This window comes from Varanus komodoensis, unplaced genomic scaffold (assembly GCF_004798865.1).
Source record: "Varanus komodoensis strain SLA01 unplaced genomic scaffold, ASM479886v1 scaffold12, whole genome shotgun sequence".
NCBI lineage: Eukaryota > Metazoa > Chordata > Lepidosauria > Squamata > Varanidae > Varanus > Varanus komodoensis.
Window position 1 is genome coordinate 29,849,882 of NW_025335349.1, and position 23,246 is coordinate 29,873,127.

A 23,246-nucleotide genomic window follows, 5' to 3' on the forward strand; every position below is an offset into this window, starting at 1 on the left:
AGCTCTTTGCCACTATGCTGCAGGATAAACAAAGGGACGTACAACATACCCTAATGCTTATACACAGAGTGAGTTTTCGAAACCTATAAAAGTAAAGTAACAGCAGTAGCAGCCATTTGCGAGGGAAGTGGATGTTCGTGGGGGCCCAGTCAAGGACAAACGTAAAACAGACCAATTTTCTCTTCAGGCAAGAGCCTTTGTGTGACTGTGTCTTTCCTCTGCGGCATTTTTATTCTGCTGATTTCATTTGTGTACCCCATGTGCTTGTTTTGTTCATTTTTGTTGACTGCTCAGCTGCAAGAGCCAGTTTGGCCTAGTGGTTAAAGAGCTGGACTAGGACTCAGGAGACCTCGGTTCTAATTCCCACATGGCCATAAAGCAAACTGGGTGACTTCTGGCCAGCCACTGACTCCAAGTATAACCTACCCCACAGGATTGTTGTTGTGAGGATAAAATGAAAAGCAGGTGAACCTTGGAAGCTACTTTGGGTTCCTTGCAAGAGCAAGAAAGGCAGAGTATAAATGTAATGTAACAGAACTTAATCTGATGATGATGATGATGTTTATATAGACAGAATAGGGTTTATTCACACACACACACACACGAGAGAGAGAGAGAGAGAGAGAGAGAGAGAGAGAGAGAGAGAGAGAGAGAGAGAGCAAAGAAACCCTGGGTAAGTGTGCCTCTCCTTTCCTGTGCAGCATTTTCATGCTGTTTATTTTCATTTCCATTCTGTTTATTTCTTTTGTTCACCAGACTGGAAAGACTCTGATGGCAGAGAGCCTCGGCACAGGGGACAGATTGAAGCACTGGAGCGGTTGCTGCAGCAGGTTAGATCGTCTCGCCCAAGCTACAGCTGCCGAGGTAAGGATAAAGCATCTATGCGGTAGGGCCCTGGGTGAAGCCACCGTGGCGCCTGTAATTTTAGCAGCTTTCTATCAGGGCCATACCTTCTTGTTCATCAGAAAGGAAAGATATTAATATTGGCCCATCTGGAATCACTTTAGCAGACTATCTCACTCCTGCCTCTCCAAATTGGCAACGTGGCAAGTATTTGAACACAAGCTTTTGCGGAAGCCCTTCTCTCTGTCTCTCCCCCTCTCTCCTGCCCAATAAGCAAAGGAGGGAAAAATAACATGTTTAAGTTCTTCTTTGCTGATATTGATAATAGATTAAGCTGAAGCTGGTGCCATGTTTCTGTAGACACTGGCAACAGAGGCTATCTGTGGTTCCATATTGTGCCTCTATAGCATAAGAGAAAATAAGAAGATCGCTTTGGGGGTGAACAAAGTGCTTTTCCTCACTCCTACATGCCCACAGCCATCCCCTAAGCCTAGAGCATTCAGTTGTATCCCACATGAACAGGGGAGTTGGAGGAGCTCTCAGTGGATTCTAATGGGTTTTGGTTTTTATGACTCTGACCTAAAGATTCCTCAGCTGACTACCTTTTTCCAAGCTGTGCTGAGTCCATTGACTTGTGGATTGTTTTTTAATGGATTTGTACATATTCTCAGTTGTATTAATATCTATTATGAGCACAAGTGGAATGACATATTTTTATTACCATCATCATCACCATTATTTATATATTTGTTTATATCCCACTTATTCCCAGTGATTGGGAGTCAGCTGATGATTGAGGCATTGTTGCAGATCACTTAAAAATTCTGATTCTGTCATTCAGTGGACAACAGAAGACACCCGACAGTCCACCAAACACAAATAGAGCTGGTTCAATAAAAGTCTTACATCCCTATTCATGGGTATAAAATCCATGTGTGTACATGGCATCAAAGGTTTCTGCTTGTTAGTATGCCCAGGAGGTCACAGACTGCATATTTGTGCTAGATGGAAAGTTGGAGCCAAGGACTGGCAGTGGCTTTCTCAATATGTCCTTGATGGTACTTGTCTGGCAATGGATGAATATCTAGTATAATGCATTTCAGCCTTTGAATTAAATTAGCACAACCTGGCTGCTGTGGAAGATAATACACATATGTGGCCTACTTTTCCCATCAGGCTGGCCAGGTTGACTAGCACAATATTCAAGGCCTGAACATCTCCTACTTCTACACTGAAAACAAGTGGAAGGTGCTATATATTTTCTGTGAGGCTGTTCCAACCAGTAATGAAAAAGAGGTGAACATGCATGAAACAAGCAAAACTGCTGCAATTTAAATGGAACAGCCTCTCCTGTGGCCAAAATGTAGGGAGAGTTTAAAGCTCAGCAAGTTCTTTGCTCTTTTTTGTGCAAAGTCAAACGTTATCTTTGTAGCATGAAAATCAGAGAAGCGGCCTGAGAGATTTTTAAAGGCTTTTAAAAGACCTAGTTGTTGAAATGAGATTTTTTATTATTAAAAATTCTAGAAAATACCATCTCTTGAGGAAATTATGGCTTTGAAGCAAAGCAACTTGGGCTTTGGAAAAGCGAAGGAGAGAAATCACACTCTTGTTCCCCCTCCTATTTTGACCATCATCATCTCAAGCTGAATCGTGATGATACAGTCCTCTCAAATACAGTGTAGGCAAAATGAATTCCTTGGCAGATTCTGCAGGAGGAAGCCTTGGTTCGTTTGTGAGCAATGATTTTGACTATTAAAGGTCTGCGTGCTCTTCTTGTAACTATGGCAACATGCACACAATGAGAAAATGCCCTTTGAAAATAGGATTTGAGATGTTGCATGAAAATAAGGGTGCCATTCCCCCTCTCCCTGCCCCCCCCCCGGCTAATTGGGGGCCGCATAAGCCTTCTGGCTTATACTGCGTTTTGAATGTGAAGTGACTTGCCTCACTAGCATCTGCCTTCATGAGCAACTGAGACCAAAAGTACAGATTTCTTCCTTTTTATGCTAAAGTATCGGCCAGACTGGTAACCTAGCATGGGTGTCCTTTAACATTTTAGGCACCCCCAAATCTGTTCTGGTCTGGCTCCAGGGTGAGCAGGTATCTATAATTTTTATTGTTGAACAGTGATTCATTAAAAAAGAATCATTGCCTCTTCCCAGGGGATTCTGGGAACTGTACTTCAGTGGGGAAGCCCCTAACAGAGAAGTTAGTATCATCATACTAAAATTCTCAGAATTATAGGACAGAAACCATAGCAGTTGGCATGATAAAACTGGTATAAAGTTGGCCTTATAAGATGGCAATATAAGCAGAAATGTCAAAAGAAAACCTTGACAACATCAATGTACAGAATGAGGCTTGGCAAATCTTCACACTGTTCATCTGACGGCATCCTAAGGGAGGGAGCTTCAATTTCATATATTTAATCATGGGGTGGGGGGGCATGGAGGATTACCAGCAACACAGCAATTCGTTTGTCTTCATAATTAGCGTAACCAAGTTGCTACAATTACTGATTGCTTATGGTCCTAAGATCTTGGGAGTTTCTCCCCACCCCCACAAAGCCATTCATTTCAGTTAAATTCTTTGTAGTTAAACATATTGTTGTGATGACCTAAGGAGGGAAAATCAACACTTTTCATTATACTACTCACCCTATATTTTCCTTCTGTGGCACTTGTCCAGTAAAATACTGAATGACTAAGTCCAAAGTTAATCCTTAAAAATGTTTGAGTAGTAATTTGATCGGCAAGCCATGGAACTGGCTCTCTTACCTCATTTGGCAAAGGGCAGAGGTTCTCACTTTGGATGGAAGCCTGCTTCGAAGCTAGGTTGGATGAGAGGCAGAGCAAGCGTGCAAGCATATGGGCTGTGGAGGACAGCCACAGGCCTTGCTCAACACGTGTGCAAGCTCTCAGTTGGGCTGTTCCAGGCTGAGCTAATCCTGTGAATGGTGGCACCAAGAGCAGGAGTCAGCGCAGATCAGAAACTCTCGCTGCAACCGCTTCATATGGGATGCAATAAGATATTTTCCGTATCAGTTTTTGTGCAAAGGCAGGAACATACTAAGGATTGCTTCTGACTACTGAAGCATTGTTACATGGTGTGTTGGGAGAACAGGGGATCATACCCATTTCTTGACTACTGGAACATTTTTTAAAGGGTTACAATTAGGTGCAGCTTCACTCTTAGCCTTCACTCAGATGAACCCAGAGACTGAGGCTGACTTATTCCATCAGATAAACAAGGATCTATACTTATTGTGAAAGTGGAAGTGAACAGTTCCAGCTTCCATCTTGGGAAGGGCAGGGCAGGGCAGGGCACACCAGAGGAAAAATTTTAGTACCCCCTGCTGATGTTGCGTGGCAACCTTCCCAATGTCGACTGCTTGGTAGTAAGTATTCCAGTTACAGTGGGGCCAGAGGGCCATAACCCCATTACCTTTTTGTGATGGTCCTTGTAACAAAGCAGACCTCACTCACTTTATGAGGCAAACTTCTATGTCATTAGTAGGATTCCATTGCTACCTCCCCCTTAGCTCTAGGAAATGCAGACCTCTGAGACAATTATCTGCCTGAGAAAAGTAGCAACCTGCTAGAATTGTCCCTTTACCTTAGGCAAGGGCAGCTTGCATTCCTCTTATCTCATTTAGACAAACTTAGACAAATTAAAAAGGAGATGGTTCTGGCTCTCTCTTGCGGGCTTAATACATCAAAAGGCTTCACAGCATGGGTGTTTTTATTTGAGGCGTTTGTGGCTTAGGCTGGTGGAAAGAGAAGCCTCTCTTGGACTTGTCAGAAACACACTCTCAAACCTCAGATCTCCACTGAAAGAAAGACTCCTTTTATTAAAAGGATGAGATGGGGGAACAATAGGAAAAACAGAACCATCCTTTTAAAAATGAAAACAAACATAAAAAAACTAGCCACATAGGTATCACATGGGCAGATTCAACACACACAGCATCTTTGGTTAGTTGGACAAGGGGTTGACAAAGGAACACACAGGTGTTAGTTGAAGTGGGCAGCCAGGGGAGTAGATATGCAGAGGTTAAGCCAATGCCATGCCCGGCAAATAGCAACAAGACTCTCCCATCAACCTTTAGGCTAGAAGATGGACTGGGAAGGTCTTAATTGCAAAGGAGATGGCACTGGCTATCTGTCAAAGACTGAATACATCAAAAGACTTCACAGCATAAGCCCTGTTTAGGTCGAGCGTCTGGGCATTGGCTCTGGAGCTTCTGCACTGTGCCTCAGCATTTCGCTGTTGCTTTAGTGCCATTATATAACCTAATACCAAGCCGTTTCTTCTCTCTGAGCTCAATAGCCTTGCAGTTACTAGGAGACCTTAGGACTCGTTCACTTGACAGACCAATAGGGAGTGTAGTGTGAAGGCACCAGTCTTTTCAAGTGGAGGGGAGATTTCCACCTTTCTTTCCACGCTCTGATCATTATTTCCTCTCTACTCTTTTCTGTTCTGTGCTGGGAGTTTGATTGCAAGGAACTTTTGAAGAAAGAGTGGGAAGGGCACGGAAGGTATTTCACAGGACTTCTGACTTCACTGCCCCAAACTGAAACCCTCGGTTTCTGCAACATTTCAATAGCTTTATCTCAGCCGATTTAATCAGCCTTTTCACTTTATTTTTTCCTATGCGGCTACAGCCAGCAGATCAGACCGAAAAGAGGTTTCAGGCTATTGCAGCATCATGATCTAGATGGGGCTTCTAAGAGGTTTACGTGTTTACAAAGCAAGAAAAAGCCCTCAGCCACCTCACCTCATAAAGTTAACTTAAGTATGTGCAACCCTCACGCGCCCTCCGAAATTCCTCTGAAGTGTTCCCATCTGAAAGGAGCTTCTCAGCTTCCTCCCTCCCTCTCCTCGCCTCTTCACAATTCCTCTGTTCTCCTCCGCCCTCCCCTTCTCCTTGTCTTTCTTCCTCTTCTTTACTCCACCAAAGAACATCTTGGAGACTTCCCAGATGGGGAAGGGGGTGGGCAAGAGAAGTTCTGACCTACGCTTGCCTTTATACACATAGATAAGAGGATTTTTGTTTTGTTTCTCACCCATCTCTTTCAGCAAAGTAGTTCGCACGAGTGCAGAGGAAGTGTTTTGATCGTCAGATGTGTTTATTCAGCTATCAAAAATGGCAGAGCACATGCTTTGCATGTTGGGGGGACAGGTTCAGTCTCTATAATCACCAGGGATACGAAGGAAAGACGCCTGCCTGAAGCCCCAAAGAGCTGCTGCTGCCAGTCCGTGTCGACAGTCCTGGGCGAAATGGACCCAGAGTCTGACCCAGTGTGTTCCAATGAACAAAAAGCTTCAATAAATTTTGGAGTTAAATGCTAAGGAGTGGAGGGGAAATAATTACTACACACTTCATCACTCTTCTATATGTCTACTCAGTCAATCCCATTATGTTCCAAGGGGCTTACTCCCAGAAAATGTGTATAGGACTCCAGCACAAATTACTTTTGTGGTGAGGTTTCTTTTCTGTTTGTTCAGAACTAACTCCTGAGCTGTGAGTGTATTATGAGAGGCTTAATAGACTGCCACCTGATTCCAGTTGACTGAACTGACTGTCCTTTCAGCCCAGGCCTAGACATGGTGGTTGCCACTGCTTTTGTATGGGCTGTAGCTGCAGTGGTGAAGGAAAGGCACTTGGTACATGCTCAGAGTTTCTCTATAACTCATCTGTAGTGTAGAAAACAGAATTCTTGTCTGAATCCTGAAGTCTTGGCATAAATTAGGTTATGGGGGAAAAGATAATGCATGCTCACTGTGCCAAACAAAAATGAAACATCTGTCTTTAGGAAGAGTGTCTCGAAGATGGAAGAATTAGGAAGGGAACAGAAAGGGGGGCTGGAGTCTACAAATGCTCAGTGCTAACATTGCTTCATTACACTGCTGTATTTCATTACAAACATTGGTGAAATGTTAATAACTTCTGGCAATTCTAAATGTGCATGCACAGACACTTTATATATGTTAGGGATGTGCACTGAATTTAAAGAAACTCTAACGCTGAAGCAGTATTGGGCAGACTTTATGTCTTGAAATAGCATATTTTGGCTTTCCTTCTCAAAACCTGCAGGAAGAAGGAAGGAGTGGGGTTGAGGGACTGACAGATCCACCTCCTAATCCTAGGGCACATTTTGCCCAGGGCTCCAGTCACTATGCACTGGGGAGGTCAAGGACTGGGAGCAAGAGATGGCACGTATTCTAACACTTCACTACGAAAACGTCTTAAACTGGATTTCAGCCATCATAGTTGCCTAAGCCCTATCCTTCTGAAACTTTGTGACTTTCATACCTATATACAAGAACTGCACAATGTTCATATAAATTTATCCCAGACCCGTGGATGTGGTAAAGAGAAAAGAAGCAAATCTCTCCCCCCACCACCAAATTGGATAACTCCCCTTCCACTTGAACTGTTGCACATATCCTTTTGACACTCCGCTGGTTTTTTGCTTAGGGACATTTCTAGGCTGCCTGTCATTTTCAGAGCAATGGTTCACAAGGAATATAGCCAGATAAGTTCATCTGCTTTTGGAAACCTTCAACATGTTAAAGCTTTTCTTGCACAAAAACTCTCTGTGGCTACCATTTTGCAGTTTGCCAGATATGCTTCTCTCAGATGCAGCAACTAGGCCTGAAATTTTCCGATGTTCCTCCAATTTTCCTCCAACTTCCTCCATTTTTTCAGAAGTTTCCTTTAAAAAGAATATTAAAGCATAGAGTGTGAGTGCACACACACACACACCATGCACTCTTTTTGTACAAAGTCAAAGGGGACCAGCTTCAAACTGATGTGAGCAGAATGTTTTCCAAAGCACCTTATCTCCACTGTGAAGTTTGGAGCATACCTAATATATAGATATAGAGATAGATGCACATGCAAATTCATGTCATGGGCCTGTGCCCTGAAGTAGCCAGCAATGCCCCTGCTTCACAGGAAAGGTGTGAGTTAATCTAGGTGGGCTATGGATGTCAGTGATCTTGATCACGAGGGCTGCAGTTTTAGGGTTTTCTACACAGAGCTGTTAATCCTCAAAGAACTGAAATCCTAGCACTACAGGAGAAGTAGTTGCTTTTCTGCTGCATAACCTCTTGAAGGCACTGTGCTATAGTGTCATAGCACAAATACACAGGAGGAAACTGCATTCTCTTTCTGCATCAGAAATAATATTCTATTTTCCCTGCTCTTAGAAAACTCATGGAAAGTGCACTTTACAAGCAGAAGTGTAACTGGAAAGTCACAATGTCATCTAAAGAGCCTGTAAGTAACCATGAGTAGAGAATGATAAGGACACAATATTTGCTTTATATAGGAAATATTTTAGAGGCTACAACTCCCTGGGTTCCTATGTTTGGTGAGGGTGATATGACTAAATTTAGAGGTAATCAAGGTGGATTTCACTAACAGCCCCCTGCTTTTCCCCTGCAATTTGAGAACTGCTGCTTGTTTCAGAAATACCAAGCAAATTTCCAACCCTCTCCTTAGCTACACCCAGATCCTGAGAAAATGTTCCTTAGAACCAGACATTAAATATCTGGCCATGGCCTTTTATCTTTTTCAGAGTACTGAGAGTTGTATATGTATAGAAAAAATTCTACATTAGCACAAGAGCAGCTTTATTCTGAGTGAGCTTTGATCCACCTAGCCTAATATTGTCAACCCTAACTGGCTGCAGCTCTTTGCAACATCGGAAAGAGGTTTTTTTCCCAGCTCTGCTGGGGGAATCTTGTAAGTCACCTTGCGTTCCTTACAAGTGGAGAAAAATCAGGACATAAATGCAATATAGAAACAGCAGGAGAAAAACACAATAGCACATTGCATTGTTGCTGGGGGCTTCAGCTTATGGCTGCCTTACAAATGAGTGCCTTTCAAATGGTTCTGCCCTTGGCAGCCATGTTCTGCTCTTCTAAATTTAAGGCTGTGGCTTCCTCTACAGGACACAAAGCATAGCAATCTGCAAATACTTTATTTATTTACTGCATTTTTAGGGTTTGGGCCCCAGTGGGCCTCTATTCCAATTTATTACATTTGGGTGAGGGCTCCCAGGCAAGTTCATGCTAGCACGCACGTCATCTGTTCTTTCCCAACTTGCAGAAAGACCCAGTCATATTTGTCTCATCCGCTGCAGATCTGCCTTCAGGGAAAGGTGTTCCAAACCCATCCACAGCATGAGCCTCTGCACAGGCTCACCTTGACCTGCCAGAAACCTTTTATGGTTTCTCATTCCACCTGCCCCCATTTCTGCCTCTGCTGGAAAAATTGCTTCGTAACTGCTTGCACAGAACAGGTTGAAGTGTTTCTTCTGTCAGATATCTACGTGCTGCCTGCTACCTAAGCTGCTCACTGAAATGCCTGCATGCGGGTTTTCGTAATGGGGCCTCATGGCTGGTTTGCCTTATCATTTATTGATGCTGCTTCGCTTTGGAATATAGCATTGCTGCCATACAATTAGCACACCATGTTATTTATTAGCTAATTAAATGGCAGGCTGTTCAAAAGCCTTCTTCCTGTGGATCCCAAATTATTTTTTAATCCCACTTCAGTATTTTCTGGTCCCTGTTTATACAAGATTGTAAAAACAAAAGCAATCGACAGGGTGGGAATAGTTGTGGCAGTTCCCTTGTGTTGGTTCTTTATTATGGGTCGTTAAAATGCTGGTGGAGCACAGCCAAGCCATGACTACAGCATACTTCGCAACTTTAAAAATGCCCTGTTGTTTATGTTACTGGTATAATTGCATACTGTTTCTTGATATATCATGAAGCTTTCTTGTTCGAAAGTCAGGGCTCCTGTATGCCAAGCTGGTTCCTAAATTTTTCCTAGAATGCATGGAATTTATATGCCTAAAACCTATTTGCCGCAAAGCTGAAAATATCTGTGTCGAAACTGGTGCGGTCACGTGTCAGATGGTTTTGTTTTCCCTTCTGATGTTTTATGCAAAGCACAGCAGGTACACGAGGGGTTTCAGGAAGGGAGAGGGTGTGAGCAGCGGAGCCCTTCCTCCAACATCCTTGCATGCTCTGGCTCCACTTCAGACCGGTATACGTTCAACATGAATGGCGGAAAAGGGCTGCTGCACATGTGCAGCTGAGCACAGTTAGGAGCCGCCTGGCATCGGGAAAGCCACACGATCAGGATTTCTGATCGTGGGTTGCTTAGAAGCACCCTTGGCTGAACACCCAGAGGGGCTCTGGAAGACCTTGACGCTATACACACAAAGGCCTGAAGCGGAGCCAGAGCACGCTGGGATGTTAGGAGTGAAGCTTATGAGCATGTCTCCTTCTGCGTACTCCGACTTGTGTGCACTCTGACTCCTGAACTGGCCTCCTTCTAAAAGCCTGGGTTTCCTTAACATCCCACCCAAACTGACTTATTTATTGCTGTGGCTGCTACCTGCTTACTCCTGAAGGCCCAGCATTAAGATGGCCCCTGCGCATAGTGATCTTCTAGGCTCTGTTTCAGCAACAATAACAACTCTTTGCATGGGTAGATGTTTCTCCCTCAATTGGCTAGAAGTTTAATTATACTGTTACATTTTGGTAAAAGAATTATACTTCAAAATACTGTCTTGAGTTTGATGACCTGAAGAAAAGAGGGACAGGACCAGCTCACAATACTAAGCAACATTGTCAGGAGACATTCCTTGTAGAGAAATGACTAGACAGGTTCTCGAATGTGGCAGAACATTGGGAGCATGCCTTATTTTTATGCATTGCACCTGTGGTGGCAATTCTGCCTAAATGTACTGAGGAGCTAAATCCCATTTAAGCCTAGGATCTATTCAGCCAAATATATACTGTGGCTGAAAGCCAATACACATTACTGAACTCAGAGGAGCTCACATCCGAGTAGGTATATATAGGCTTGTACTGTCTATGCTTTTCCAAAAACCTTTATCTCCATTTCTTCCCACTGCCCTGATCTGCCTTCTTTGTGCACAGCAGAACTCTGCCCCAGCCTTCACCTCTTTCCAACATTCAGTCCAGACAGTCCATCTTTCCACAGTTCCCTTGACATAGTCTTCTGAATTCCTTGTGGTCCTTCACTTTTTCAAGATCTTCATGCCAATGCAGAGCCCCATATGCACTCTGATAGGCTACTCCCTTTGAGAGTGCAACTGCAAACACATAGATGGATGCAGTGCTTTTTTTGTAAAAAAAAAAAAAGTGCCGGAACTCACCTCCAGGCCGGCAGTAAGCACACACACCAATCCCAAGCCGGTCCCAAGCAGCTATCTCTCACTATCAGAAGGCAGATGGCAGACACAACAGCAGCCCGCAGGCACTATGCTAATAATGTTCGCCGCTGATCTGCTACACTGTTCAAAATCACTTCAGTGGGTTCTATGACCAAAAAAGCCCTGGATGGATGTATACATAGAAAGGCTCTCTTCTTTGAATGGGTTAGGAAGTGCTTGTAGGTGGGGGAAATCTGTTGCATACTGGAGACTTGTGCCTGCAAAAAATGCAAGTGGCTTCCAGTTTGACTTGTATCAACCCAAACTGGACCATTGTGAGTCTCAGAATATGTGAAGATTGTTTTCTAACTACTGGCTGCCCCAAGAGGGTGAAGGCTCTGGAATGGAATGGAATGGAATGGAATGGAATGGAATGGAGGTCCAGCCTCCTGCTCTGCTTCCACATGTGGTCACCCATTTGACTGCAGGCCCACCCCTTTCCAATGTCACAAAGATGACTCACCTTCTTGATTTATAGCTATGTAGGCACTGCCTTGACATGGCGAAGGGGCTTGCGTAGCTCAATGAAGCTATGAGCTATGCCATGCAGGGTCACCCAAGACGGACAGGTCATAGCAGAGGGCTCTGACAAAACGTGATCCACTGGAGAAGGAAATGGCAACCCACTCCAGTATCTTTGCCATGAAAACCCCATGGACAGTACCAAAAGGCAAAAAGATATGACGCCGGAAGATGAGCCCCTCACGTCGGAAGGTGTACAATATGGTACTGGGGAAGAGCGGAGGGCTAGTACTAGTAGCACCAGAAAGAATGAAGCGGCTGAGTCAGAGCCGAAAGGTCACTCAGTTGCTGATGTATCTGATGGTGAAAGGAGAGTTCGATGCTGCAAAGATCTATACTCCATAGGAACCTGGAATGTAAGATCCATGAATCAAGGCAAGCTGGATGTGGTCAAACAAGAGATGACAAGAACTGAACATTGACATCTTGGGAATCAGTGAACTAAAATGGACAGGAATGGGTGAATTTAATTCAGATGACCATCAGGTATACTACTGCGGGCAAGAATCCCTCAGAAGAAATGGAGTAGCCTTCATAGTCAATAAAAGAGTAGGAAAAGCAGTATTGGGATACAATCTCCAAAATGACAGAATGATCTCAGTTCAAATCCAAGGCAAACCATTCAGCATCACAATAGTCCAAGTCTATGCCCCAACCACTGGTGCTGAAGAGGCTGAAGTTGACCAGTTCTATGAAGGCCTACAACATCTTCTAGAATTAACACCCAAAAATGATGTCCTTATCATCATGGAGGATTGGAATGCTAAAGTAGGAAGCCAAAAGATAACCGGAATAACACGCAAGTTTGGCCTTGGAGTACAAAATGAAGCAGGGCAAAGGCTGGTAGAATTTTGTCAAGAGAATACGATGGTCATAGCAAACAGTCTTTTCCAACAACCCAAGAGACGACTCTACACATGGACAGCACCAGACGGTCAACACAGAAATCAGATCAACTATGTGCTCTGCAGCCAAATATGGAGAAGCTCTATGCAGTCAGTAAAACTAGACCAGGAGCTGACTGTGGCTCAGATCATGAGCTTCTCATTGCAAAATTTAGGCTTAAATTGAAGAAAGTAGGGAAAAGCACTAGGTCACTCGGGTATGACCTAAATCATAACCCTGATGAGTATACAGTGGAGGTGACAGATAGATTTAAGGAATTAGATCTGATAGACAGAGTGCCTGAAGAACTATGGACGGAGGTTCACAACATTGTACAAGAGGTAGCAACTAAAACCATCCCAAAGAAAAAGAAATGCAAGAAAGCAAAATGGCTGTCTGAGGAAGCTTTACAAATAGATGAGGAAAGAAAGGAAGCGAAAGGCAAGGGAGAAAAGGAAAGATACATCCAATTGAATGCATAATTCCAGAGAATAGCTAGAAGAGATAAGAATGTCTTCTTAAATGAACAGTGCAAAGAAATAGAAGAAAACAATAGAATAGGGAGGACCAGAGATCTCTTCAAGAAAATTGGGGATATGAAGGGAACGTTTCATGCTAAGATGGGCATGATAAAGGACCAAAATGGCAGGGACCTAACAGAGGCAGAAGAGATTAAGAAGAGGTGGCAAGATTACACAGAGGAACTATACAAGAAATAGCTTTACATCCCTGATAACCACGATGGAGTGGTCACTGACCTCGAGCCAGACATCCTGGAATGTGAAGTCAAATGGGCCTTAGGAAGTCTGAGCAACAACAAAGCTAGTGGAGGAGACAGTATTCCAGCTGAGCTATTCAAAATCCTAAAAAACGATGCAGTACAAGTGCTACTCTCAATATGCCAGCAAATTTGGAAAATTCAACAGTGGCCACAGGATTGGAAAAGGTCAGTTTACATTCTCATCCCAAAGAAGGGCAATGCCAAAGAATGTTCAAACTACAGCACCATTGCACTCATTTCACATGCTAGCAAAGTTATGCTCAAAATCCTACAAGCTAGGCTCCAGCAGTATGTGGACCGAGAAGTACCAGAAGTACAGGCAGGATTTCGAAGAGGGAGAGGAACTAGAGATCAAATTGCCAACATACACGGGATCATGGAGAACGCTTGGGAGTTCCAGAAAAACATCTACTTCTGCTTCATTGACTATGCTAAAGCCTTTGATTGTGTGGATCACAACAAACTGTGGCAAGTTCTTAAAGAGATGAGAGTACCAGACCATCTTATTTGTCTCTTGAGAAACCTATATGCAGGTCAAGATGCAACAGTGAGAACTGGGCACGGAACCACTGATTGGTTCAAAATTGAGAAAGGAGTTCGGTAAGGCTGTATACTGTCGCCCTGCCTATTTAACTTATATGCAGAGCACATCATGAGAAAGGCGGGGCTAGATGAATCACCAGTTGGAATTAAAACTGCTGGGAGAAATATCAAGAACCTCAGATATGCAGATGATACCACTCTCATGGGAAAAAGTGAAGAGGAACTAAAGAGCCTCTTGATGCGGATGAAGGAGGAGAGTGCAAAAGTTGGCTTGAAACTCAACATTAAGAAAACTAAGATCATGGCATCCAGTCCTCTCACTACCTGGCAAATAGATGGGGAAGAAATGGAGGTAGTGACAGATTCTATTTTCCTGGGCTTCAAGATCACCGCAGATGAGAACTGCAGCCAAGAAATTAAAAGATGCTTGCTCCTGGGGAGGAAAGCTCTGGCAAATCTAGATAGCATACTAAAAAAAGAGACATCACCCTGCCAACAAAGTGCGTATAGTCAAGGCTATGGTTTTCCCAGTTGCAATGTATGGCTGTGAAAGTTGGGCCATAAGGAAGGCTGAGCGCCGAACAATTGAGCCCTTTGAATTGTGGTGCTGGCGGGGACTCCTGCAAGTCCCTGGGACAGCAAGGCAATCAAACTGGTCAGTCCTAGAGGAGATCAACCCTGACTGCTCTTTAGAAGGCCAGATCCTGAAGATGAAACTCAAATACTTTGACCACCTAATGAGAAGGAAGGACTCCCTGGAGAAGAGTCTAATGTTGGGAGCAATAGATGGCAAAAGAAGGAAGGAACAGCAGAGAATGAGATGGCTAGATGGAGTCACTGAAGAAGTTGGTGTGAGCTTGAGTGGACTCCGGGGGATGGTGGAGGACAGGAAGGCCTGGAGGAATGTTGTCCATGGGGTCGCGATGGGTCGGGCACGAATTCGCGGCTAACAACAACAACAACAGGTAGGCTCAGGCAATATATCATGGCCACTGCTGGATAAGTTCAAGTCATTTTATATGGCATTTAAAAAGCTTAAGTACCATGTGGATCCCAGAACTTTTCCTCCCTTCATCCAGAATATTTATAATAAAGAAAGCTTATCTCCATTTGAATGTTTTTTGATCTTTTGAGCAGCTGAACAGGATAATGATGCTAAAGTTGTACATCATTTCCATCATGTTCAGTGTGAAAATTAGGGTGGAATTGTATCTGCGTTTTAATCTTTTTAACAAAATATGCAAAATGCTTACAGATAGGAGTTCTGGGAACAAATGTATTTAAATTTGTTAAGAAGATGAAGACGGATGTCTACTTTTAGCACAACAACATTAGGAAATATCATCTCCTCTTCTCTGTATTTCTTCCTAATACTGCATCATGGGGGGTTTTTTTCAACTCCTTCAGATGAAAAGAAAGATGAGCTTCATAACAGTCTCAAATTTAACCTGGTTCCTCATACAAACGTTATCTTGTCAATCAAAACAACTGGGTTCCGACTGATCGAGTAACCAGCCTCTCTTGCAGAAGAGAATTCAGTAGCTTATGTTCAGCTTTTCCTTTCCAAGACAAAGCCTGCTAGGGTACACACGAGTTTCCTAGCTGTCCTTTAAATTGGTGTTAATCAGAAGGGATTTCTGCCAGAATGAAGCTTTTCTATATTCCATCGAGTCTGAAAAGCAGTTTTTAGGCTCATCAGAGATTTTGAAAGAGCATGCCCAAGTCCATCCCATACTCTCCAAGAATAAAAAGGGAACCTTGTGTCAAGTTTAGGCTTCCTCTCTTCTGGGAATGCAGGAGATGTGGGTGGTGCAGTGGTTTAAACTGCTGTGCTGCTGTGCTGGTTGATTGAAAGGTTGCTGGTTCGAATCTGCACAACGGGGTGAGTTCCCGTTGCCCCGTCCCAGCTCCTGTCAACCTTGCAGTTCGAAAGCATGCAAATGCAAGTAGATAAACAGGTACCACTTCGGTGGGCAGGTAACAGCGTTCCGTGCACTTTGGTGTTTAGTCATGCCGGCCACATGACCACGGAGACGGAGGACAAACGCTGGCTCCCTCGCTGGCTAGGAAACGGAGATGGGCACCGCCCCCTAGAGTCAGGCATGACTGGACGTAACGTCAAGGGGAAACTTTACCTTCTGGGGGAGATTTCAAAGTTCAGGACCAAATGACATGGTTTACGGGAGAACTATGGATTTTACTTTTGCTATGGCTTTACAGCAGCTGTGTATATGTGGGGAATGGGTCTTCTCCAAATATGATCAGAACAGTGCTAATATGATCAGAAGCAGATCATATTCTGATCAAATATGATCAGAAGCAGAAACGCACTCTTATATACCTTTCCCCATGTTTGCAATGTAAATTGTGTCCCACAAGGTACTGTGAGGCCCATATAGGGGAAAACAGCACTCATCTGAATCAGCTGTCATTTTCTCTTAGTCCCCCCCCCCCACTTTTCATGACGGTTGAATCCATAGTGGAAGGGCAGGTTATAAATGAGGGAGGGAGGATCAAAGGAGCATCTTGAAGCCTTCTCCATGAATACGCATTTCATGCCAATAAGCATTTCTTGGTTGTTGCCGTTGTAGCCACTGAAATGATTTATTTAGATTAAAAAAAAAACAAGCACCTTTTCCTTTCAAAAGTTGCTCAAAGTGGATCACAATATATATATCAAAGGAAATTATCAATAAGTGCCTTTAACAATTTGTGTATCAATATAAACACTTTGAAAGCTAGAAGTATCCACCACAACAGCAAAAAAACCAAAGCAAAAATTAATATATTTAATTAAGCAACAGCAGGCTCAAATGTTTGTTTAAAAAGAAAAATATGGGCTGCATAACATTTCTGCAAAATTTAACTTCACCTGTTTTCCACATATGCATACTGTTCTTCTTTGCTTTGCTTGTTTTGCCTTTCCTTTTCCTTTTTTCTTGCTTTTTATTGATTTCCCCCTTTTTTCTTCTGATGTCTCTACTCTAGATAGTTCTAAACTGCAAAATGCTGGTCGCAAGCAATCTGTCTCAAGAAGCCTGAAGCATCTGTTCCATTCTTCAAACAAGTTTGTGAAGACTTTGAAAAGGTTTGTCTGACACCATAGAAATCTAGTTTTACAGTTCAAACTCCCAGATGTGAATCTGGTACATAACCCTCAGCCTTTACAGAGAAACTGTTTGTTTGTTTGTTTGTTTGAAAAAATTGTGTGCCATACATTACTGTCGTCTCTGGACAGCTTACAACGTTATTTCAGAACTTCAATAAAATATGATAAATTAACTATTCCACACTGAGCATCATTAAAATAAATTAAATAAATAATTTCACAATTAAAATTATGTGTTAAAGTATTGGCCAAATAAAAAGGTCTTGACCTGGCGCAGAAAAATATATAATGACAGCGCCAGGAGGACCTCTCTAGGGAGTGCATTCCATAGTCGGGGTGCCACCACAGAGAAGACCCTCCTCCGAGTACTCTGTCTCCTGACCTCTTTCAAAGAGGGTCCCCGGAGGAGGGCCTCTGCTGCCAATCTTAGGGGGCGGGAGAGCATGTAGGGAAAAAGGCGTTCCTTTAGGTATCCTGTAATAACCAGCACCCTGAGTTGAACCTGGACTTCGATGGGAAGCCAATGGAGCTGATAGAGGACTGGGGTTATATGAGAATAACGACCAGTCCCCAACAGCATCCTGGCAGCTCTATTTTGCACCATCTGAAGTACTATTAAGTACTCAGGAGTACAATATAAGCCAAGGTGATAGCTTCCAATAGGATAGTGAAGGCTTTATCCAAGATATTTCATGTCCTTTCCTCATTTTCCAGCTTGTATACAAACACATACAAAGGGAGGGAGGGAAGGAGAGGATAGTAGTGCAATCCTATGCAAGGAAATGTCATTGAATTCAATGGACTGGACTCCCAAGGAAGCCTAAGGCTGCAGTGCCATATACCCTTAACTGGGGGGGGGGGGGTAATTACTGCCGAACATAAAAGGACTTATATCTTGGTAGACTATGCTGCATGCCTCTTGTCCACCCCTTTTACTTGTGGAGAAGAAAATGTGCAGAATGCATCCTAACTAATTACTTGCTCTGTGATGCCAAGCTTCTGGTTGTTCCGCCTAGGAACAGACAAACCTGTTGAGTGTGATCTGCAGTTTCTCATTTTCCCACCAATTTGTCTCCTCCTGTTTTGACATCACTTCAATTTTTCCCCAAGAAGGGCTGCCCAAACACATTTCTGTGTTTCATGGACATTTCTCCTAATGCCTACTTTTTTGTATTCACTTCTCCGTTTCTACGTTCTGTGCACTCTTTTGCCTGTCTGCTCCATTTTTGTGCACCATGTACCTTGCTATGCACAGTTTTGTATGTGTTATTTGTACACTGCATTGCACTTTCAGAAATGTGTGACTATCACCAAACGTGCACATTCAGGAGCTGTGATTTTACTATATTAGCATTAAAATGCAATCAAACAACTCTTTCACCTATTCCTAGTTCTGGCCAACAAGCACAAGAACAGTTGATGCCTGACAAGCATTAATTTTGGACATGTGGCTTTTATTTTTCATTGTTATCATAACAACATAAAAATAAGGTGTGATCCTATGCATGTTTAGACAAAGAAAAGACCCGTTCTCTAAGCAAACATATGATTGCGCTCTAAAAAGCAATCCCATGATCCTAGAGAGGATCCTGGAGATCCTAGGCTCGTTTGGCGTCTCTGAGCCTGTAACCATTCAAGGCTCAGGGGCCTGTCCTGAGCATAAAATAAAAGCAGGAGGACAGAGAAGCAAAGATCGCCTCTGCTTCTTCCACCCCACACCTGGCAGCAACCCCACAGGCCATAAGCAGCTCAGAAGGAACTATACAGTACATGCAAACTTAGGAGTAAATCCCTCTGAATCCATGTACGTGGGTAAGTATATTTAAGCTGCTTTGCTTTCAAGTATAAACCATGAACGTGCCATTAAATGCGATGGAAGGGGAGGCCATCAGACTTTAGCTGTTAGGTGGGAACCTGTGAGATGCCTCATTCTGCCTGACTGCTGCTGGAAGTTAAATTTAAGTCTTTGATTGATTGATTTTATTTAGGTAGTCTTTTGAAAGCCAGGATCTTCCTGGGCACTTTTTCTACTCACAGAACAAGCTAGAGAGGCAAAACCAGGGGTATGAAGGCACAGAGGTTAGGGGACAGTCTGGAACAAGCTGGGCTTCTAGATAAGGAGAGGGTTCCATTTGGGAATGGGAATGGAACCAAACTGTCCGTACATAGGCCGGAAGTAATGGCAGCCAAAAGGCCCCGAGGAAAAATGCATGCTCGACACAGCTGGTGCCTCCCTGCTAATGCTAAGGCTTTTGGGGCCATGATAAGAGAGTTGGAGTGTCTGATTTGAAAGAAAAATACACATATAGGGTTCACCATGGAAACCTGGTAGAATGGAAAGAACCAGGATACAGGAAAGATAGAAGAAGTCACTCTGTCTTTAATGTGTCACTTCCTACTAATGAGAGGCTGTTAACTGGAGGTATCTCTTGTTGGTTTCATCACAGAAGTTGAGATCTGAGCACCCGACAAGCAGCTTGCTTTCCAGCTTGTCTGCTGCCTAACCTCTAGGTGATGCTGTGGAATAGGAGAATACAGAAAAGGGAATCATGTGTTCTTTTGCATTTATAATTAAATGCAGCATTTGCCCTGTTCTTAAAAAAAAACCCTCAGCAAAAGTGCTGGTTAGACACAGAAGCAAAACTGCAGGGTCACACCCCATCTAAAGAACCTATGAACAAACATGAATACAGTATGACAAGCACACAGTAAATGTTTCATGTAGAAAAGCCCTGCATCAGAGAAGTATAGCATCAAACAACCTAGAACTCTTAAGTGGGCAGACTCCAGCAGAGCATGGATGAGGGTGACCATTTTAGTGTTGGGGTCACACAATCACTCACCCAAAGCAGAATGCTCTGGTTCACACCGAGATGGAAAATGGAGACAGAATGCCTTTGTAGCACTTACAGTTTCTATGGGGCTATTTGCTTACTCAGAGATCTATTGTTGAACATTGCCAACACAATTTCACCAAGTAGGTCTCTTCTTATTCACAATTATATAACAGACAACACGATAAATTATAACAACAAAATGCCACAACCTGTACACCCAAATCCTCAGAAATGGCACTAATACAGAAGTTGCTTGTAGAACTGCAAAGTGCAAGAGTTCTTTTGAATTCAAGCTCAAACAAAAATCCAAGATGTCTTCCTCAATTGGGTTGAGTATCCATAACCCAGAAGAATCAGTTCACTATGTGCATTCAACCCTCCAACACAAGCATATAGGAATTATACAAAGATCAAGTCAGCAAGGGCCTTAGCAGTTTAAGCAGCAGCAGCAGAGACACCTGCCTCTTCAACCTTCCCACTCTTTCTGATTCAAACCTCTCATCCACAGTCCCAATTTTTCTTAGTCCCACCCCTTTGGACTGAACCAATATTTCATAGGGGTGACACATGCAAAGGAAAAAGAGTTATGATCGTGTGTTGCTCCTGTTACTCTCCCAGATCATTCCTGCATTGTGAAGGGTAGAGTTTAAAAAACAAAAACTATAAGGAAAAAGCAGAAAGGGGAAAAGATGTCCCTCCATCTTTGGGCCAATAGAGCAAAGGAAATAGTGCTTCCTCATCTCAGTTTTCTCCTCCTTCCTGAGTAGCTCAAGTAGTGAGCATAGGATTGCAGTGTGCTTGAAGGTGTTTGCTTTCTAAAAAGAGACGCTCCTGTGTATATTAGCCTAACCTCTGGGAACAGACACAGAGCCAAGCTTTACCAGGTGAAGCAGGAAGCGAACTGAGGAGCAGGGAGTTAATTTGGGAGCAGGTGTCCTTTGAGAATGTGCCAAGTGCAAACCCCAAACTTTTCAGGATTGGTCTAGTGAATAGTCTAAATAAGGCACAATCCTATAGCCACCAGTCTGGGAGTTGGCTCCACTAAAGTCAGTGGGATTTCTCAGTAGACATGTATAGGATCGTATTGTATTGTAATCACATTAAAAACAGCTGACCTATAGCCAAGATCCCTCAGGAAATTTCCATTTTACACTGGAGAATATTTCACTTTTTATGAAATCTGTATCCCTGAATAGCTTGCAGTGCAGGCACTCAAAAAGTCAGCTGTGTTGTTTTCTTACAGTGGAATTTATCTGTAGTCCAAGTGTAGTATATTTTAATTTAGAAAACAATGTTATTGACTCTTTAATAGCAAAGGCAGAGCTGAAATTCCTTAATATGTTGGCAGTTCTCCATCCCAATTTAACCTACCTGCCTCTGTACCTCAAAGAATTGGCCTCTAAACGAAAGTTACACAAATGGCTGGATTATGTCTTCTTTCATCACTAAGAGTGCTCAGTTTGATTTTTCTTCTTCTTTGTATTTTGATAAGAGGTCAGTTCTTTCCAAAGAGCTCTCTGGGGATCTTTCATTTCACTAAATCCACTGATTAATGTTTGTAACTAATTACAAATGTAAATATTTAAAAGGAATTAATTTTATGTAAACAGTGCCACAGATATGCTAGACAAAATGATGCTCTGTTAAATGAGGGCAAATCCAAAATAACCCAATTGATTCAGGTGGCCATTACACTGAATCTCATTGCTGTAAATTGTGGAGTCTGATAACTTCACACCATGTTCCAGATAACCCCTAAAAACTGATGAGGGGTTCTGCAATAAGAATATCGGGTTTTTGAGTGAAAGGATTTATAGTGGTAGACAGTTTTCCCTTAAAAGATAGCTTGCCCACCCACAAATATTTCCGCCTTGCAATGTGCAACAGGGTGTCTTGGTTGTGTTTTAGGGCACACACTGAATTTATGTGGCACAATAATGAGGCCCGATGGGCCTGGTTAGCACCTCAAGCAAACTGAGTGTGGAGCTTAAAACATACTCCAGAATGCAAAGGTTCAGTGGTAGATGTAGCCCAAAGTATCTGGATGGTCACATCTATCCAACTACATCTGGAGGGCCCTGTTTTAAAGAATGAGTATCTAATGAGTATCCAATTCCAAAGAACTCAATATATTGCAAACAAAATTATTGGAATAATACAAGTATTTGTTTCTTTGCATACTTCTAATGCAGGGTTGGGTAACTTGTAGCCCTCCGGATATGTTGACCTATATTTCCTATGATCTCTCACCAATGGTTTTGCTGGCTAGAGCTGATAGGAGTTGTTGGCCAAAACATCTGGAGAGGCACAAGTTGTCCATCTCTGCCTGATGCATACCATTGTCTTATGTGTAATTATATGGAATGTTCAGCTTTATTTCCAAAAGTAGAGAAGTCTAAATCATGCACTACTACTTGTCAAGACAGAATTGTTAGAAAACCTGATGTGGCGAGTTGTTTTTGTTCTACAAAAAAAAGTGTATCAGCTGTGGTGTTTCTGAAGCTATTTTGCATTATTTGCTAGAATTTAGCATCCTGGCATTTCTGGGAAATTCCCCCTCTTGGGAACAATTGAGCGAATTCTATTGCTTTGGTCCATTGCTAGGTCAGATGAGACAAATAGAATAATTTGTTCCTGCACTGCTGTGCAGAAATCTTTGGCCTCCCCAGGACAGCCTCTAATTACTCCCTTTATCGTTTTACTATTTTGGTTTCAGAGGACTCTATTTAGCTGTGATATTCTACTACAAAGACAACATGCTAGTAACCAATGAAGATCAGATTCCAATTGTGGAGATAGACGACTCTCACTCCAGCTCCATTATGCAAGATTTTCTCTGGTTCACCAAGGTACAGTAGGAGCCCTCCTCACTTTCCTTCCTAAACCGACAGCCTGGCCCCTTCCTCAGCCGCATGCGTGTCCATATCATGCAGGGATGTCCAAGAGTCAGGAGTAATGGGAGCTGCAGTCCAACATGATCAGGAGGCCACGGACTGCCTGTGACTTGTGCTAGGAATCCAAAGGGGATGCAAAGGGAAAAGACAATGAGCTTCCCAGAGGAGAGCCAGCAGGTGGGCTGGTTTTCTCCACCTGTGTCTCAAGCTGGAAGACATCAGAGAGCTAGATGGGGTGCTTGCTGAGCTTCAAGTGCAAGAAAGAAAATGGGGGGGGGGGCACAATACTGGTATGAGCCATGCTTTGCTATGCTAGAGATCGCTATGGTTGAGCCCTGTGTTAAAACCAAGCTGTGCCACAGTTGCCTAGAAAAGACGTGTGCAATGGGGTCTGGTGGCAACGAGGGAGGCTAACTTCCCTATCAGTCCAGGCACCTTTCTTTGTCTGGGATCACTTTCTGTCATAGAGCCTGGCTGTTAGAAAAGGGCTGGTGAGGCAGTGGCTAAAAGGTAGGGATTCTGGATGCTGAGTATGCTCCTTCATGTTGCTTCTGGGCCTCCATGGATACA

The 23,246-nt window shown here is 43.2% G+C and overlaps 1 protein-coding gene across 3 annotated transcripts in view; it reads left to right on the forward strand.

Annotated features, from left to right (window-relative positions):
- Positions 1-23,246, forward strand: part of ANKFN1 (ankyrin repeat and fibronectin type III domain containing 1) — a 302,123-nt gene that overhangs the window by 243,073 nt on the left and 35,804 nt on the right. For all 3 annotated transcript variants that reach the window (XM_044422145.1, XM_044422144.1, XM_044422147.1), the window contains 3 exons: positions 757-864; positions 16,825-16,924; positions 22,499-22,631. In XM_044422145.1, the coding sequence (XP_044278080.1) occupies positions 757-864; positions 16,825-16,924; positions 22,499-22,631 (341 nt within the window). The remainder of the gene's footprint in view (positions 1-756; positions 865-16,824; positions 16,925-22,498; positions 22,632-23,246) is intronic.